Source organism: Solea senegalensis, linkage group LG6, assembly GCF_019176455.1.
Source record: "Solea senegalensis isolate Sse05_10M linkage group LG6, IFAPA_SoseM_1, whole genome shotgun sequence".
Taxonomy (NCBI): domain Eukaryota; kingdom Metazoa; phylum Chordata; class Actinopteri; order Pleuronectiformes; family Soleidae; genus Solea; species Solea senegalensis.
The window spans coordinates 22,644,632-22,664,121 of record NC_058026.1 but is presented as its reverse complement, the minus strand read 5'-3'; the positions used below and the strand labels follow the sequence as shown (position 1 = coordinate 22,664,121).

At 38.7% G+C, this 19,490-nt stretch overlaps 3 protein-coding genes across 5 annotated transcripts; 1 reads left to right on the top strand and 2 right to left on the bottom strand.

Moving 5' to 3' along the window:
- Positions 1 to 82: 82 nt before the first annotated feature.
- LOC122771355 (extracellular superoxide dismutase [Cu-Zn]-like) lies at positions 83 to 2,378 on the top strand. Its single transcript, XM_044028883.1, has 2 exons — positions 83 to 230; positions 915 to 2,378. Exons 1-2 carry the CDS (start codon positions 208 to 210, stop codon positions 1,534 to 1,536), a joined length of 645 nt encoding a protein of 214 aa, XP_043884818.1. The 5' UTR covers positions 83 to 207; the 3' UTR covers positions 1,537 to 2,378.
- On the bottom strand, positions 1,908 to 10,028 carry LOC122771354 (coiled-coil domain-containing protein 149-like). Of its 3 annotated transcripts, none has more exons than XM_044028880.1 (13): positions 9,815 to 10,028; positions 8,337 to 8,498; positions 7,891 to 7,929; positions 7,577 to 7,684; positions 7,293 to 7,409; positions 6,218 to 6,390; positions 5,958 to 6,030; positions 5,768 to 5,852; positions 5,068 to 5,215; positions 4,897 to 4,973; positions 4,753 to 4,788; positions 4,515 to 4,580; positions 1,908 to 3,972 (listed from the first exon to the last, which is right to left on the bottom strand). In XM_044028880.1, the coding sequence occupies exons 1-13, from the start codon at positions 9,863 to 9,865 to the stop codon at positions 3,443 to 3,445; spliced, it is 1,665 nt and encodes a 554-aa protein (XP_043884815.1). In that variant the 5' UTR covers positions 9,866 to 10,028; the 3' UTR covers positions 1,908 to 3,442. The 3 variants fall into 3 exon arrangements, with proteins under 3 accessions (XP_043884815.1, XP_043884816.1, XP_043884817.1); XM_044028881.1 differs by having other exon boundaries at positions 4,756 to 4,788; XM_044028882.1 differs by lacking the exon at positions 4,753 to 4,788.
- Positions 10,029 to 10,601: 573 nt separating this feature from the next.
- Positions 10,602 to 15,585, bottom strand: LOC122770990 (leucine-rich repeat LGI family member 2-like). Its single transcript, XM_044028241.1, has 8 exons — positions 15,407 to 15,585; positions 15,201 to 15,272; positions 14,926 to 14,997; positions 14,658 to 14,729; positions 14,471 to 14,542; positions 13,795 to 13,964; positions 13,310 to 13,474; positions 10,602 to 12,423 (listed from the first exon to the last, which is right to left on the bottom strand). The coding sequence occupies exons 1-8, from the start codon at positions 15,583 to 15,585 to the stop codon at positions 11,588 to 11,590; spliced, it is 1,638 nt and encodes a 545-aa protein (XP_043884176.1). The 3' UTR covers positions 10,602 to 11,587.
- Positions 15,586 to 19,490: the final 3,905 nt, after the last annotated feature.

Genomic DNA, 19,490 nt, shown 5'->3' with positions numbered 1-19,490 from the left:
GTGTATTTGTCTTAAAAGAATAACTACTAAAGTGAAAGATATTATATAAAGATATTTATAAGAATAACTAGTACTATGGGCTGGCATCAGCTGCTCCACCCTTAGCAGGCCACGCCTCCTCACACTCTTACATAAGACCTTTACAAAACGTTTTGAGTATAAAAACCCAGATCCAGCAAACACATTCAGATCCTTTGCTTGTTTTCAATGCAGACCATGCGTTTACAAAGGTAAGTTGAGTTTGCACACTTATCTGAACTTTGGTCTCTATTTTGTGTGTCTATAACAGTGTGTCTGTGTGTGTGTGTTGGAGGGGTGGGGGGTTGTTTTTCTGTTTTGTGCATCAGTTTTAAATGTTTATGTCAAAATAAAAAGAAAAGGTATGTTACATGCACTGTAGGACACATTATTCTTTGTGACAACAGGCTGCAGGACTGACAAGTAACAGCTACTTACGTACTGATGACATTTTACTGGAGGACATGTTCTTCTTTTTGCTGAAATTCTTAGGCAAATATTTATTTTAATGGATGTTTAATGAAGTGACTATTATTGTTAAAAGTAATTTTTTATATGGAAATACATTTTCTACTTCATTATATGTATTTTCATTGCATGATATGAAGACTTTATAAAACCCAACAACATAAATATTTACAATTACACTATATGGATAGTCAGCTGTTCCTAAAACATATTGATGATTTAATAGTGTTCTGACACATTCTAACTAATTCTAATGAAGGGGTTTCTGATATGTATGTAGGATTACATTTTCCTGATAATGTTACAATTAAATAAAACAGGACATTTTAAATGTTTTCATCATGTTTTTGTAAGTGAACGCAAAAACATGTTTGTTTCTTTGTTTGTTTTAATCTTATAAACTGTCCTGGTATTCCACATTTTTTCAGGTCAATGTGCTTACTGGAAGCTGCCACTCTGATTCTGCTGGCAGGATGTTATCAGCATATCTCAGCTGACAGTGTTATGTTTGCTCCACCAGAGGTCTCCCTGCACAATAATACTCTGTATGCGGCCTGCAGAATGAGACCCAGCACCTTACTAGCTGAGGGTTTGCCCAGTGTGTACGGCCATGTGCTTTTTAAGCAGGATTACCCTAATGGAAAGCTCAACATTCTTTTCTGGTTGAAAGGCCTCCCCACAGAGGGTGACCCAGAGCCCAGAGCAGTGCACATCCATCAGTATGGGGATCTGAGCCTGGGGTGTGACTCCACTGGTGGCCACTACAATCCCTATACTGTTGATCATCCAAACCACCCAGGAGACTTTGGGAACTTGAGGCCCGAGCAAGGAAAAATCAGGACATTAATTGAGTCGGAAGCAACACTGTTTGAAGGGATGTCTGTGATTGGAAGAGCAGTGGTGGTCCATGAGAAGATAGATGACCTAGGACTGGGTGGAGATGCTGGCAGCCTGCTGCATGGAAACGCAGGCCGGAGGCTCAGCTGTTGTGTCATTGGGATTTCCTCCCCCCGTCTCTGGGATATGTATTACAAGCAGTACACTAGCTGAGGATAAAGTAGTCAAAGTAGCCAAAAATGCCATTAAACATTCATTCATTCAAATTTCCGAATTTAAAGTTATTTGTAATAATCAAGTGTCCATAAGTAGAAGATTTGCATGGATAAGGTTCGTTCTCTGTGAGCGTTTCTCCTGCGATTACATTCTATATCTGATTGTTTGCGCCTTTAATCACAAAGACATACATTATATTCAAAGGTTCTGTGCACACAGGTGGAAAACAACACTGAAACATGGGACAGTTAAACTTGAGTTCATGTTCGAGATTTGAGTGACCTAAACCATTTGACACCAATATTTGTATATATGACATCCTGATCAGACACAGTCTATTTCATTATATGTCATACTTGAGACACAAATTACAGTTGTAAATGATTTATTTTACAGAAATAAATCCACATTATTCACACTAAACATACATATGGTTCAATGTAACTTAGATGTATTTTTCAGTTTTTTATAACCACAAAAACACAGTCAAGACATTAGTGCTGGTAATCTAAATGAGGCTCCAGGGTGTAAAAGACAAAAGTCCTGTTAATATTTTCTTAACTAAAATCTATTTGTGCAGGGTTGCCCTAAAGCAAACATTTGTCTTAGGAGAGAAACCGGCAAAGCAGCAAATATGGTCTACTTTTATCATTATAATATTATGTCATGCATCACTTTATATAAGATGTTATTGTGCTTCAGTGATAAAAATATATACTAGATGTTATAGTGTTGTGAGAATCTACCAACAAAAAATCAAATATTCAACTGGAAATGTGTTTTATTGTGTTGATTATATGTTGAAAGAAACCAAATAAAATTGCTGGTTGTTAACAACAGTTTGTTGTGTGTTTGTTAAGGTGGTTCATTTCCAAACAACTCCCATTTCTTTAGCAGCAGTTTCTTTCCCTCTTTAGTTTTAAGTGGAAAACAATCATGAATCAGCATCCAACTGGGAAATTAAGCAGTCATTTTGCAAACACTGACAGTTTAGCCTCTTAGGAAAATTATATTTTATGATGAAATGCTGGAAAATTCTCACTCTGTTACAAGCATTGCTTCATCAGACACACCATAGTCCTTGTTTGCCATTTGTCATGGACACAACTCTCTTCACCTCTGATATACTCGGCCCCCTCCTCTGTGGCAACATCAGTAAACAAAAAAAACTATTCTTTTTGTTTTGCATGATAAAGCTATTAGCAGAAAGTGAGCCCTATAAAGAAACTTTGGCTTTCAGAGATCTGACCTCAGTCCAGTAACTTTTGGGTTAAACTGAGACACAAACCTAGTCCAAACTCACTAATCCTCAGGCTGAATGGCTCTTGGGAGAAATCCCAGAAGAGTCACAGCAGCACATTAATGTCCCAGAAGATTAGAATGAGATGTTCCATTATCACACCTGATCTTCAAATACTGTAGTGTCAGCCTTGTAGTACAAAAATGAGCATAACACAATATTGGTGTACATACGTCCATTAACACTTAAAATGCCACAATGGTAATGGTAGAAAATAAATCCTGTATCCACCCCTTAGTCAGATAGGATCTCAAATTTCACCTCCTTGGTGGAGGTAAGAATAATAATCCATTACAGTGGGATTTGCTTCAGGTGTGAGTCATTATAAGGTTACCTTGACATAGGTGTAATACAACAAAATACTTTGTTATAGTGTCAATGTTAGTGTTTTTTCATGTGAGGGACACATTTTCTTTACACATTTCTTGGATTTACAGTGTTAAACAGAGGAATCTATCATCACAGTTCATGCAGTGGACACTAAAACACAACAACAGTGTCTTAATCTTAGCACCTACAAATGAATTGTCACTTCCCAGATTATTTTGTGCTGTTATACTATAAATGCATCTCTTGTAATTATTACGTCTTGTTTAAATTTCATCAGATTTCCTCACTAACACAAACATTCATCTGCTGGTTTGCTTGGACGTCGTCTTGCTGATCTTGAGCTTCAGTAGAAACAGCAGTGGACGAATGAGCACGTGTGATTTCCTCTGTAATAATAAAATCTGTCTCCACAGTTTCACCCTCTCCCTGGCATTGTTGTGACTCGTCTCCTCTTCCCTCTGTAGGGAGCGAGTTGTCTAATGTGAAGTGGTGAAGGTCTGGCTGAAGCTGCGTGTTCACCTCTGTCACAGTGGGAGGGGAATCACTTAGATTGTCCTCTTCTTTTGTCAAAGCAGTTAGATCCTCTGCGATGTTTGTGATGTGTAGCTTTTCTGCTTGAGAGCTCGTTGGCTTGTCGTCAACCGACTCGTGTGAAGGATTCTGTGGGGAATTCTCCAAATTGGATGACGCTGGTGCCATTTCCTGAGATTCTGATGGAACTAGTTTTTGATCAACCTTTTGATTTTGAGGAGAACCTGAGGAGCTCTGCTGCTCGGCAGGTAAGTTTTCAGCTCCTTTGTCAGCTGTAAGACATTCAGGGAATGTTAGTGTTATGTGATGATGGCTAAAGACAGATGGGCCCTTTCAGACCTTGTCTTATCTCTCATCAAGTGTTCAGCTATCAGGGATTGACAGCTGTGACGCTCAATGTTTCAACATGCAAATTCAGATTATTTTGGGTGAAAAATTGGGCTACTTCTCATTTCATTTATAGCATAAATAAACATTCTCGTAAGGAGTTAATGATCTCAATCGTGCGTTTCAGGTCTCCTTCAATAGCACATGATGTCAGTTTTGTAAATTAGGCTCCCATTTAGAGGAAAGCAGAACTCAAAGTACAGCGCGTATGAGTGCATGAGAGTGTGATGCTTCTACACTTATAGCACATTTGGAAAACATCAACATGCCACAGATCACAAACTCTGGAGGATTTAAAACAGGAGTTCACTTGGTTCACCAGCTATACTTAGGACAGTTCACTTGTGATTCGATCACAAGAGAGATAGAGATAATACCAGGTCTGAACAGGGCCATAGAGCTACAGTATAGTATACTGTATATTCACCTTCCTGTCCAGGAGAATCCGGTGACTCAGTCTGTGGCAGGTTCAGGACGATGGTGTCTTTCCCTCCTGTGTGACAAAAGTTTACAGGTAAGTTTAAACATTTGTCGCCTGTATACAACACGTTCAAACTGCTGGACAGGACTGGACATAGATGAGTCAAATGAATTGAAGCAGATGAGACATGAGGGAAGATGATGAGATTCACAGGTGGAAAGGTAGATATTATAGAGGAACATACTACCATTAAGTCCCAGAGACACATTATAAGTCAGGCCTTCAGGTAGCCAGAAGCAGAAGGATAGAGAAAACCATAAGACAGAGAAGTTATTGAACAGGATATGCCTGATTATGTCGGTGTTTCAAAATGTTGAGTTATATCCACCTGGCAGACTCCATAATCCAGACATCTCTAGTGTTTTTAGTTTCTTCTCCAGCTCTGCTACTCGATTTCCCAGAATCCTGATAAAGCAAACAGTATCCAAGTTATTTATCTATAATTAAGGCCCTAAAAAAGAATGTATACCATGAGATTATCAGGGAGAAATGTGAGTACTTGTTGATTTGCCGCTGGTGCTGAATCACCATGTTCTTCTCATGGATTGTTTCCAGCAGAGCAGTGGCCAGAGACTTCAGGTCTGAGATGGACTGAGGAGTCACTGGCAAACTGCAGCCATTTTCTTCAGAGAGCAGCAATTCCTTCACTGTACGCACACACACACACACAGTCTGGATTTCAGAGGACATTACATTGACATATATTCATTTCCTGGAGACTCTAACCTTCACCATAACTACTACTGGCCTAACCTTAACCTAGCTACAGAACATGTTTTCACCTTAAAATTAAATAAATTACGTTATGGAGACTTGCTTTTGGACAAGTCCACATAATATGATTGTATGAAGTCTCCACAGCATGAGTAATACCTGGAACACACACACAATCAGTGACGGCTGAGGTCAGATCATTCAGATCTGTAATTTATATACGTCCTTAGTGAGCCAGTCTCATGATTTAAGTACAACTGGGTGCTGATTAGTGTAAAAAAAAAATGTGACTGATTGAATGTGTTTTTTGTGATCAGATCTCAAGATGCAAACAGGACACGCTGGGAATGTTCAGACCTGTAGTAAGTGCTGCACGCACGTGATTAGATCACTCAGGTCAGATGTTATTTCCAGGTCTGAAAGTGTTTAAATGTTGTGGGTTTTTTTCACAGCATGCACACAGAGGTGTGATGGTTCCATCTGACCTTGTTTAGCAGAGAGAACCCCAGTGAGAGCACTACTGTTGGCTTTGCCGCAGATTGTAGAGGTCTTCCTGCACTCCAGGGCACTCTGAAATCATCAACAAGGGTCACTGAGCATGAGTTTTTTCTGTTTCCGACAATTAAAATAACTTTCTTTGGCATGGTTCTGTTAACGTTTTTAAAATGTAGCCACCTTGTACTTCATCAGATTTGTTTTGAGCAGGTTGACCTCCTGCTGCAGCTGGTTGAGGCGTTCATGCAAATACCTGGAAGGAATATTTAGATCAAAAAGTCAAGACTCGGAAATCCTAAATGCTCATTTGCTCCGACATCAGCGTATTCACACAGTGATGATTCAGCAACATCCGAATATACACCACTTCTGTCATAACTAATAAAATAGCATGTCAATATTAAAATACTGCATGAATATAAAGTAAAACGGTAACAAACCTGTTCTCCATGCAGAGTGCGTCTATGTCCAGAAACTGAATCTCATCATTTCCCACAATGTGGTTCATTTCCACATTAAGCCGATGAGCCTTCTGTTGAAACACATCTCGCTCTGCCCGAACATCCTGAAGCTCATCTGTGAGCGACTTCACACTGTGCTCCAGCACTTCATTCTATAGCAACACAAAACAAACTATGTAACTAACTACACCAGCCACAATTGTATCTGTTTTTATTATTACTTTGATGCCTCTAAGAATCTCATCTGACACACAGTCCCTTAATTGCCATAATGGATGTTAAACAGTTAAAGGGAGTGAGACTTTACATCATTAACAACTAGTTTATAGCAATAATAAGAGGTCTACAAAACAGTTGTGAAACCCACTATGACGTATGGCTTGGAGCCAGTAATACGGTCTAAAAGACAGGAAGTGGAACTGGAGGTGTCAGAGCTGAAGATGCTGAGATCTTCACAGGGGGTGACCAGGATGGACATGGATAGTGATTATATCAGACAAAGGTGGTTGAAGATGAAGCTGCTGGGCAGGAGGAAAAGAGGAACACCACAGAGAAGGTTCATGGATGTTGTGAAGGAGGACATGAGGACATTTGGTGTAACAGGAGAGGAGACAAGAGGGAGAAGCCGAAAGAAGTAGGAAATGATGAAAATGTCTTTACGCGATAAGCCTGCAGCAAAAAGACATGCAGAGGTAAATTGGACACTGAATCAACTGTCGGTGTGGGTCTTAGAGTGAACGGTTGTTTGTCTCTATGTGGCCCTGTGATGGACTGTTGACCTGTCCATGATGTACCCTGCCATTTGCCCTACATCAGCTGGGATTGGCTCCAGTGAACCTCTGACCTTCATGTGGAGGATAAAGCCATAGACAATGGATGGACCGATGGATATAACTTAATTCTGTTGAAGCTGTAGTGAACAGGATCACGAGAAAAAATGTTGATTGCTTAGCGTCTGGATTCATAAAATCCCAAATTGTCACACTGTTGTTCAGTGATCTCAAACCATTTACAGAATATCACCTGAAAAAGCTTAGTTAGACTCAGTCATCACCTGTTCTCGGGCTCTCTCTAACTGTTGCACCAGATCCTCTCGCTCATGTGCAGGAAAGTGCCGAGTCCCAACCTCTTCGTCTCCAAGCCTCTGTTTGGTGATGGTCATTCTGAGCAGCTGCAGGACAGAAACATCGTGATTCTGCTATTATTTCTTCTTTATTGATTTGCTCTCTTTGATGCTAACACCTTAATGACTGGTCAATTATGCTACAGATACACTCAAGAATAAAAACACACTGAGTGAAATAAAGTTAAATTTATATAAATAATAAAAATGTGTACCTTGTTATCACCCTGAGCCTCCACCAGTCGTTGTTTCAGCTCCTTCACCTCCTCGGAAAATTGATGATTTTTTTCTTTGGAGTCTCTCAATAGCTGGGCTAGATTCATCTGAAGAACATGGATTCACATTAGATGCAGCACTCGGGCATCATTCTGCTACTGAAGATTCAAATATCCAAGGAGGCAGTGCATCGTAAAGAGGCAAAGCTGCTCAGGGTTCAAAACTGTATTTTAGTCTAAAAAATAAAACAAGTTATTGACCCACATGTGACCATGCCCCAGTAATGCACAATAGATGTATAAAAGTCACTTACATGATTTCTTTTCTCAGGAGGAAGAGAGAGATCTCCGTCCTGTTAGTTGTTAAAACAAAGGAAAATGTTCAATAATCAATGTTCAGTAACCCTAATAACCTCTGTATTCAAAATACAGAGGTTATTTAAAAAAAAAAAAATTAGAATTTTAACATATTGCTCTGAAGGCTTTACATCAGATTTGTGAAATTAATAAGCGTAATTCTCACATTTTTAAAACCAAAATTAACTGGTTTCTTCCCCTTTTCACTCATTAGCAAATAATGGTCTTTATTTATATGACATTTGTTGCGATAATTATTACTATACTGGTTTAAAAATCTGTAAATCTTTTTGGCTACATCACTGTGCCCACGTTAATACCACATGTTTGAAACTGACTCGTGGATAATGGACGAGGACAACTTTTATTCTCCACAACTCTGAAGCGCATGAAGAAGTCTTACAATGAGCTCTCTGTACTTCTTCTTGAGCCCTTGGTGCCGCTCACGCAGCTGATTGGCCATCAGCTGGTACTGATCTCGCTCCTGCTGGCATGTATCAAGCTCCTTTGACAGAATCAACAAAGCTTCTGTCTTGCTCTCCAGTTTCTGCTTGCAAATAACGAACTACGGGAAGAAACAAATGTGTTCAGGTTAATACTAATTGATCTCTGATTAGTTGGGCAGTTCTTAAGGGTATATAAAGCAACAGCCAATATGAAAATCAATACATAGCACATTAAATATGAGTTAGAATACAGTATATTAACAGCTATAGGAAAGGAATGGCATGATTAGAATAAATATATCTTCTTCTCATGGGATATCACACATTTACAAGGCTCATGGCGTCATCGACAAAAATATTTCATGTGACATGAAAATGTTATCTAGCTGGCCAACATTCAGCCTTAGTGATCTTCCAAGATCTCATGATTTATCATTATCATATTTTGACACTATCAGACCTGACTGGGGGAGCGTTTGCGTGTATACAGAGGCAGAACAGGCCAACCTTTTTGCAGCCTCCTTGCTTTGTTGGCACAATGCTGCTACTGCCTCTGTCTGTCTTGACAGAAAACAAATCACTTCCTGTGTGCAGCACGGGAATGACCCCGGGGCAACACAAGATCTAACAACACTATACTGAAAAATATGGAGAGTTGAATTGAGAGAATTAGACCACTACCCAAAGCCACAGCTGCCCTAATTAACAGCACTGGTAATTATCAAAATTACCAGTTTTACCAAAAAAGCACATTATTTTTTATGCATGATTTATTTCTGAGAAGTAGCACAGTGAGCTGGCTCAAATTTGAGTAGAAAAAGGTGAATTCAGTTTGTTATTTGCCAAATAAATAAGAATTTTTAGTTCTTTAAAGAATATTTATGTTTTCTCGTTTTCATGGCAGGTGGTCTAATAAATATGTTCTGAATATTTAATATAATTTAATAAAAATCAATATTCTAATAATAAATATTTAATGTTAAATTCAAATCAAATTAAGATTAATGATTTTTAAACAATTCTAAAAATCTAGACCATATTTTCACAATAATATCGCGAATCACAATTATTTGGTTCAGGTTGATCATTTGGAGTTGTACCTGTCATCTACCACAACATTTGAATATATATATTTAGTTGCTTTTACCAACAATACAACTGTGCATAATTGTTGTATATTATCTTTAATAACCCATTAAATAAAACAAATAATTAACTTTACTTAAAAAATCCTGGGTTCTGCATGTACAAGGAAAAGGGGAGTAAAAGGAAGTAGTTTGTTTTTTTTCTTTCCCCATTTAATCCACTTTGCTCAGATTAATGTGGATTTAAGGCGTTCATACAGGTTATATGTCACAGATAATATGATGATAAAAAGACATCACAGTCATTTGTTGTTAATATGAAGGTGAGTGAGTGTTTGCTCACGTCTCACCTCATTGATCAGACTCTGCCAGTCACTCTCGCTCCTTCTGCACGGATCCATCTCACTCCGCGTTACGCGATACACACAAATATTAACAATACAAATAAATACACAGCGTTAAAGAGACGCGAGGTGTGTTTCAGGTCACACGCATCACCGTGGTGTTTGTGCTGCGTTCAGTGACATTTTGCATCAAAACGGATTAAGAGATCGGGGAACGCGATCTGCATCACTTCCGCCTGTTACGACGTCACGGAGGCATCGCGGTGCATTTAGGGAGCCTCGGAAAACTGAGAAGCGGTTTGGCTGGATTTTATATTTAGAGAGAATGACCCTCTGTTTTACTGTGATAACGTGATCATTTGACACAAACCCATGTTTTACGTCTTTTAACTAATTTTAGTTGTTTTGTAGAGGCATGTTATACCTTTTTACGTCTTTTATTTATTCTGTCTTTATGTATAACACTGTTTAACACTTTGGTCCACTGTGGTTGTTTTAAAGTGGTTTATGAATAAAGTTGGGTCAGATTGAAAGGACTGGATGTAATGGCATAAAATGATCGCAACATGTATGTCCTATCAGATGCTAAATAAAATAAAATAATGAATTATATAATGTATTAAATCCAATTGTTATTCTAATAAATATTGCATTTCCAATTAAAATAAAATTAGGCTGATTTTCTTTCTTCTGCTGAAAATGAGACAAAGAATTTCCTCCATCATTAAGGTCACAGGTTTGGTCATGGAGCTTAGACTAAACAAACACACCTCTTTTACACATGGCATTCATTTTATTTATGTATTCCAGACTTAATACACCATATTAGTCATGTCTCAGTACACAGCTTTTTCAGCTTCCAGCTTCCAAACTTGCATTCTACATCTCTTTTCTTGATTCCCTTTCCACCCCTAGTTCAAAATTTAGCATCAGTTTTTCAGAGAACAGCAATCCCACTGCTAAACTCATACGGTCATACAATAGTCTTCTGATTGTAGTAACACTTGGTATCATACATTTAGCGTAGGAGTAAATTATATTTCACGCTGCTCATGGAGTATCTTGTTACTAATATTGTGAACCTCTACTCAAAGTCAGATTATTTCACCAATTCTGCTGTACTTCTGTTAAAACCTTTGTGTCATGCACATTTCAGTCAGCAGGCAGAGCAGTTACTGTGAAGGCTTCATCATCTCTACCGGCTGCTTGGTAAAATAAAGCTCTTGACAATTCACAGATTATTAAGCATTCTATAGCAACAGACCTGGTGGCTGTGGTAGAGTTAGACAAATGTCACACAAACTGTCTTTTGTTCAGTCCTGCATGTGGTGCATTGTCATAGATCAAATATTCACAATTTCAGGTCAACTGTTAAATTAGCAACAACTTAACAAGTGTACCATAAGTAATCATATTTATAATAAACATGAGAGTCACTCTGGGTACTAGTATTGTGAGGGGGAACCAGATTATAATCTAAGGCAGTTATAGCAGAATGGACACTGCCTGGCTCACCCATTGTTTGATTGACAGAATTGCGATAAAAGCCAGCACCTCTTAATGCGATATCTAGTATTCCATAAAGTTATGTTCATGCTGTTAACATTGCAAACATAGCCTCTGTTTTAGAAACCTGCCAAAAAATGTTAGTCTCAAACCAAGAACGATATATCGAGCTGCATGAGGAAGATAATACAGCATTTGAGACTCTTTGAGACTTTGTAGCATACACAGAAGTATTGTGTGTATTGTGTGCATTAGTGATGATTATGCTTGGCACTACAAGCTTAAATCTACCATGATATGCTCAAATACCATTGATTTGCCTTTGAAGCTTGAGGAGAAGATGAAATTCCTCCGCTCATTAGTCACTACTGTGAAGGACCGAGGTGACTGCACATAAATGTCCTTGAACTTGTGGAAGGTTTTGGTCTCTACATCCCAGAGGTAGATCTGTGTGAAAGAGTAATCACTGCCAAGAGCAAGGTAGTGTCTGTCTTTGAAGGAGAAAGGCTGCAGGATCATTGCTCCTCGAGATGGCAGAGCCTGCACCTCAGTGAACACCTTATTGGTCCATTTAAGGACTTTGGAGTCACCAATGTAGCAGGTCATGGCCAGATATAACTCACCTTCCTCCCGGAAAGCTTTTACAGCCACTACATCATCAACATGTGGAACTTCACCATGAAGTATGAACTTCTGGGAGCTTTTGTTCCACAGGTAAATGACAGGTGACTGAGATCGACTGGCTAAGATGAGGTAGGACTTCCCGTCCACCTGGACAAACTCGGCATCAGTGTCTCGAAACCATTCATGGAGAAACTGGTAGGAGTGAAAGCCAGTTTCGTTGCGGTCTGGTTGGTCGCTCCATTTGTACAGAGTCGACAGTCCTGCCTTGGAGCTGTCCACAATCACAAAATACCAATCACCGTCCATCTGGAAGACCTCAATGTCATTTGGCTTTGAGATGTTGAAGACTTCAATAGTTTGAAACTTGGTGAACTTGTTTTGTTGATCATCAAACTTGTAAATGTGGGAGCCACCAAAGAGCTGGGTGACGATTATCAAAACATGGTTGTCGATCAGGACTGACTTGCATCCAACAACAGACTTCCCTGTGAGGAAAAACAATCATCAGTGTTAAAATAGCACAGAAAATAACATTACATGACATACACATTTGGTACAAAAGAGTTTTTAGTTTGGATTTTAAATGGTGGAGAGAATCAGTGTTCTAAATTCAGAGCTCTGAAAGGTATGGAGGTGCAAGGTTGTGGATGGCTTTGATAGTGAGGAGCAATATTTTTTTAATTGATGTGTTGTGTGATGGGGAGCCAGTGGAGCTGCTGTAGGACATTTATGGAGGTTTTTTTGAGGGAGACCAGGCAGAGATGTGTTACAGACAGTTGATATTACGAAGGTGGATCGGGTAACATTATTAATATGGGATGTGAATGCAAGCTTGCGGTCAAGGATGACACCCACACTCTTTACCTGAGGGGAGGGGGAGATGGAAGAGTTATTGATGGACATCTATGGAGTTTGGATAAGGTGGATTTAGTGCCAATGAGAAGTAATTCTGTTTTATTGCTGTTTAATTTTAGGAAGTTTGAGAAGATTTCAAGGAGACAGTTGGTGAGGGAGCGAGGTGGGAGAGTGGAGATGGGTTTGATGGACAGGTAGAGCTGGGTGTCATCTCATAGCAGTGAAAGTGGATGTGGTGTTTTTGGAAGATATGGCCAAATAATAAAGAGCAGGGGGCCCAGGCCCTGGTGCACACTGTGGTAACAGGGAATGGATTGGATGTGAATGATTTTAGTGATGGTAATTATCAATTTCTTTAATAGAAAAACACCAAATTCAAGAATGTGTAACTTCATCTTTAGCACAAAACTCACTTGCTTACATTTATTTAAACAACTGGGACCTTTACAACCATATAAACATGAGCATATAGCAAGTTGCTCTTTTATGTAATGGTCAGGGTGGGTTTGGTCAAACCTGTGATGTTATCGAACTTTCTGAAATTCATTTCAACGTGATCCCACTCCATGACCACACAGCTGTTGGTGTTTGGGGCTGCCATTGCCACATAGATGTCCTCTTTGAAGGAGAAGATGTCTGCAGACATGGACTGAATAGGAATGGACTGATGACGCACAAAGTCTGTGAGAGGCAAACAAAAACACAAACTGTCCGTGTGCTGACAGGAGGAAATAAACAACAATAATTCAGTTTTTCAAGATCAATGACATTATAATATCACCCAATACTGTCACATTTGCTCTTTTATGCACATGTGAGAAAATGATATACTGTACATGTTTGTCAGCAGCCTGTTTTGAGAGCACAATGGTGCATGGTAGCATCCTGTTTAATTATTCAGCACTTATCGATTTCTTTCTTTCTTTCTTTCTTTCTTTCTTTCTTTCTTTCTTTCTTTCTTTCTTCATAACCACAGCCGATGGTGTGCTTGTCAGATTTACCTGTGGAGATACACTTGCCCGGTGGAATAGGAAGGTCACTGAGCCGCTTGCCCTTCATGTCACTGGGAGCTTCGCAGAAAACATCTGACACTGTAGCGTTTGTGTTTTTCAGCCACATCATCAGCCACTTGTTCTCACAACTGCACTGGAAAGAGTTGCCTCGTAGATCCCTGATACAAGGCATATAAACATACACATTTTAGCAACAATATTATGTCAATTTGATTATCTGTGGGGTTTAACGCAGCCAAGTACAAAGTACAAACACACTCACAGTGATTTCCATGACGTCCGAGGACATTGCATTGACTTACATTCATTTCCTTGAAGCTTAACCTAACACTAATGTTATAATTTACAACGGGGACTTGTTTTTTCGTCCCCTTAAGGAAGACAAGTCCACAAAATGTGACTGTAAACAGATTTAGGTCCTCACAACATGTGTAATACCTGGAACAAACACAGGTTCGCACAGCTTTTCTTCTTAGGATGCCGACAAAATAAAGCCTTATTGCTAACCTTAACCATAACCAGTTAATGCCTAGACACAATTTTAACCCTAAACTTAACCAGTTCCTCGAAAATGACATGTCTGTGCCAGAAAAGGTCCTAGAGGTAATAAATATAAGTGCACACACACACATACACACTGCTGATGGCACAAATGCTTACTCACAGTTCCAGTAACGAGTCCAAGTCAAAAAAAAGATCTCTTGGCAGAAAACTCATCTTGTTATTGGCGAGGGAGCTAAGGGAGGTAAGACAAGAAAAAAAAGCACACTACTCTTATTGCTTTGCAACATTACATGTGTAATAGTATACTACTTTTTTCTCAGTGGTCAAGAGAACAATAACAAACTTACAGGTGAGTCAAATCCCGTAAACCACGCAAGGCGTTCTTGGTGATTGTCTCAATCTTGTTTCCTTCAATGAATCTGTTCAGAGAGTGATAATCTGTGGTTTATCTTCATGAACAGGCAGAGAGATTACGCTGTATCATGTACACGTTTGTTGATGTATTTGTATGCCAGTTATCTGACACGCTGGATGGTTTTGGTCTTGTATTTACTGCACACATGTCATTTCCCATGTAACAGAAGGAAAGCAGCATGTTTGCCGACTAATACTCACAAGTACTCCAGATGTGGAAGACCAGAGAAAGCATCATCTTTTATTGTGGACAATGAATTTGAATTCAGAAGTCTGTAAGGAAAAACAAACCTCAATCGATACCTGATTTAAAACAAAAACATTTGCTCCACTCTACAGCCACAGACAGAAAAAGTTTATCACTGATAATGAAGCTACTGTTTTGTTCCTATGTGTTGCCCCCCCTGTAACAACAAGATCTTAATCACTGTTAACTAATTAATCAATGGTGGTTTCAAATGACAAGCTGCACTTACAAGAGCTGAAGAGAAGGCATCAGTGAGAACATCCCCTCTGTGAGTTCAGGGATAGATCCATTGACCATACTCCTGCACAGAAAAACACACAAGTCTAACTTAGGTATTGGGACAGTTCTGTATCGGACACATGTCTACAGAGCAACACTGAAAAACTCCTTTAAAACAAAAATCATTAGACTGAATAAATAAAAGTAATTACTCACAGTGAGTTGATCTCATTCGGTATAGTCCTCGGGATGTGTGAAGTGCCGACGCAGATGATGGTCTCCTTGGAGCAGGCACATCCTGAAGGACATTTGAAATTCCTTTTGGATTCGACTGCAACACAAATACACAGAAGCGCAAAAAACACCTGGAGCATCAGCCTGGTGGATACAGGCATGTTGGTTTCTGATGGAAACAGTAGAAGGAGAGTGATGCTGCAGCTAATTTAATTTGCCAGGGGCGACATCAGTAATGCAGCAGCAGCAGCAAGAGCAGCAAGAGCAGCAGCAGCAGCAGCAAGACTGTGGTGGATGAAAACTCCTGACACAGGCTGACACTGGCTGCAGCGCCACACAAGGCTGCTTCATCGTCTAGAATAAGAGAATTGCTGTGGTAGATTGTGCAGGATATACATACAACCTCATTTGACTGTAACAAAAAACATACAGAAATGCATCACAGTAACCATATGATATGATACTGCACACAGCACACTCAGTCTCTATGTGAAATGTATTCATTTTTTTTCTTCTTTTTAAAACTTTGGCTATGATGTTGATCTTTAAAACATGAAAAACTGTTTCCAACATGTTTTAATAAACTATCAGTGATTCCCTTCTGATCAGTTTAGGTCGACATGCTGATTCATGTTCTGTGTAGAAAACACTCACAACAGCAAACAACAAACAGTGGTGCAGTGGTGAGTAACTGCAGTTCCCATAGTTTGCCACTAGAGGGAAGCTACTGATAACAAAAGTATTACAAACTCCATTATCATTAGTAGTAGTGGTTGTAGTAGTATTACTACTATTATTAGTTGTATTGTTATTATTACTATTATACATTAAGTATAAGGTAATCTGATTATTACCATTTGTCTATGAAAACAAGATGGCTTCATCTCTGAAGAGCACTACTGTAAACATAACAGTTGTAGTTGTATGTGAATTAAAACAGCACATGCTAAAGAATTAAGGCTGACAGTTAGTGGCCATTCAGAATCAGAATTAGTGACATCTACTGGTGAGACTGGAGACTGCAACAGACAGAGGACTTCTTCGCTCTGCTCGCTCCTCCCTTTTCCAAGAACATCAGGGAACTACAGTGTCCTTTGCATATTAGAGAGCATGATCAGTCTTCTTTGTTTGCATAGAAAGAATCCGCTTCAAAACGTGACACCTACACTCTCACACAGCTCAGGATGTCGGCCACATAGCAAGACCCTTTGCTAAAGTTCTTTAAAGTCATTTTAAAGGCGACAAAAACAAACACATTTTATTATAAAAGGATTAAACTTTCTACCATTAAGCACACTGAACTTTAAAGCCCTCCTGATCAAAACTGTGTGAGATGGTATGAGTGGAGCTGTAAATCTGTATAAATAAATCACCCGACTGCCTGCCACAAATGTTCACTGTATGAGACTGTGTCCATGTGCCTTTTAAATCACGTGAAACACAGCACTATCATTCAGCAAATGAAGTGTTCACACAACAATGGAGTGGTTACTTGTCGCAGCAGTTCCTAACAAGGTGCTGACCTTTGCTGGAGGACCAGAAGTCTGTGAGCATGAGTGAAACCAAATATCCACAGCCAGAAGCGAGCGACCGTACATGTCTGCCATCGCTGGCATAATTCACCACAGCTCTGCATCGAGCATGGCTGTTTTTAGGTTAGAGTATCACTTAAACACGTGGGACACATGCAAGCTGAAACCAAATGATGCCACAGCAAACATCTTGCCGCTATTTCTTTCTAGACACCCATAAAAATGTTAGTAAGGGTCCGGAATTGCTGCCCATGTAAAAAGAAAAACATTTTTTCACCAGTGATAGTTTCTGCACGATCTGACCCCTAACATGAAGATTGTCTTGTAATTACACTTTTATAATGTCCTGTAAAATGTATTTATCTTATTATTATTATTTTATAAACAGGCAGCAAAATAATCACTACAAAATTTAAAACAGGACAAGACATACTCTCGAAAGACACATTTCTGCAGAAAATAGATTTACTTTGTTAATGTACATATTTTGTATCCTTGAATGATATATAAATGTGTCACAATGTAGTATGGTTGATAAAACTATATAATTATTAATAGATAATGTATATTTTTTTATTCTCTTGAAATCCAGAGGCTGCTGTAAACACATGATGATTAATAATAAAACATGTCCACATAGTAGTAGCAATACCTGTTACTTTACATTAATATACATTTTAGAATGTCCAAAGTGTGCTGTTCAATCAAAAATGTAACTATTTATGTCTCGTTTAATATTTAATAATATTTATTAATATTGTTGTTTTTAAATAGAAACAAGAGCAAATGAAACAAGGAAATCAAAAGATTAGTTTGGAAAAGCTATCAGATAAATAAGGTTTCAGTTTATAGCTATACACCAAAATAATCATGTGTAGGGTTTATATATAATTTGATGCTCTCTGATGGTGTTATGATGAATGAGACTGAACTTTACTTAGAAAAGACTATTAGTAAGTTCTTTACTGATAGTTAATCAGCTAAGTTTGAGCTATTGATGCAACATTTGGTTAGCTATCCTGTGAATTTAGTAATAATGTAGTATAAATGTTTGTTTAAAACTTTCCTGCAAGTCTTTAGTCACAAATGGGATGACTTATTGTAAAAGATTAACTGAACATTAATATAGCAGCATACATGACATCTCTACAGTAGGCTTATTATTAATGCCCAGTGTAAAAAGCTCCTCCATGCACAGACCCTCACATTTGACATGAAGTCAGAGAAAGAGCACATAATGCAGGAGATGTTAATGTTTGACCTGAGAGTTTTATTTTATTCGAAAGAAACCTGTCCTTTCCTTACATACATAAAAATATGAGATATGTGGGAATTCCACAGGGAGTCTTAAATACTCCCAGTGAGGATTGTTATCCTATTAACGGTGGTTTAGAGTGACGCTCTAATCCCTTACAACCCCTAAACTAGCTCACATATGACACTTTCAAATCCAAATGTGACCTTTCAACCTCACAACCATGAATCCCTTGAGTGGGACTGGGGCAGACTGTGGGTACTCTGAGGGTGGAGTGGGTGGGGATTGTGGGCTGTGGAGGTAACCTGGAGAAGTTCACTTCTTGGCTCCTGGTGACTTCTTCACAGCAGTTTCCTATAAAATAATGTATTGCAATTCAATAAACCTTCTCAAATTCAAATCCAATTCCTACTAAAGTAACAGTGCTGTGCAAATGTCAGGCCAGGATTTGTGGTTTTTGCAGTGCTTTAATGACCATACAGTATATTGTTTTCTCAATCACTTTATTGGAACACATACAGAAAATACAGCAAACATTGATGTAGTATTTTAGTGGCTCTGTGTGTCTGTCTGTCTGTCTGTCTGTCAATATCTGACAAAATAAATCTGACAAATCTGTCTGTGTATGGCCACTAGTTGCATGAATGGGGTGAAGTCTGACATCTCTGATTGCCTTGTTTTAAAAGTGTCAACCATTTAGTGTGAGCTACCTTTACATGACCCTGGTTCTCTTAAACCTGGAGTTTAAACCTGTGTTTATGAAGTATGAAGCTGTTAAGAACACACTTCAAGGACATAATTCTCCAACTGTGTAACAAATATTTTTCTCCCAAAAAGAAGAAATAAACAGTCACATTTTTACAGTGATATAGAATTTTTGGAATTTTACTGGTTCCCACCTCTTGTTTGTTCCTCTATTTCATGTGTAGAAATATCTGCCTTGAAATAGGTCTATAAAGACAGGTTAATGCTTGAGCATTAAATACACATGCTGTAAGAGTTAAACTCATTGATAGTTTGCTAATATATTAGAGTCAAATCACCCAAATGCAAATGATCATAGAGTTTGACAGAGCTGCTGGTGCCCTGAGAGTCCTGCACAGCTCTGTAGGTACACTATGTCATTATCTATATATATATACATACATACATATATATATATATGTTCATAACCCTCTGGGTCAATGAATGTTTGAACGTCTGCAGGAACTAAGCAAACAAAAACAGGTTGAAAGGACCTCCACAAAGCTGATAAAATTAGGAAGCTACGCCACTCACA

What these genes read in the sequence shown, in the direction of transcription:
- LOC122770990 (XM_044028241.1), bottom strand. Translation starts at nt 15,585, where the DNA reads ATGCCTGTATCCACCAGGCTGATGCTCCAGGTGTTTTTTGCGCTTCTG. An exon ending in ATGCCTTCTCTTCAGCTCTT is followed by an intron (nt 14,998 to 15,200) that starts GTAAGTGCAGCT and finishes TTTTCCTTACAG; the next exon opens with ACTTCTGAATTCAAATTCAT. An exon ending in TTACGGGATTTGACTCACCT is followed by an intron (nt 14,543 to 14,657) that starts GTAAGTTTGTTA and finishes TACCTCCCTTAG; the next exon opens with CTCCCTCGCCAATAACAAGA.
- LOC122771355 (XM_044028883.1), top strand. Translation starts at nt 208, where the DNA reads ATGCAGACCATGCGTTTACAAAG. An exon ending in CAGACCATGCGTTTACAAAG is followed by an intron (nt 231 to 914) that starts GTAAGTTGAGTT and finishes ACATTTTTTCAG; the next exon opens with GTCAATGTGCTTACTGGAAG.
- LOC122771354 (XM_044028880.1), bottom strand. Translation starts at nt 9,865, where the DNA reads ATGGATCCGTGCAGAAGGAGCGAGAGTGACTGGCAGAGTCTGATCAAT. An exon ending in GGCAGAGTCTGATCAATGAG is followed by an intron (nt 8,499 to 9,814) that starts GTGAGACGTGAG and finishes TTCTTCCCGTAG; the next exon opens with TTCGTTATTTGCAAGCAGAA. An exon ending in CAAATCTGATGAAGTACAAG is followed by an intron (nt 5,853 to 5,957) that starts GTGGCTACATTT and finishes TGATGATTTCAG; the next exon opens with AGTGCCCTGGAGTGCAGGAA.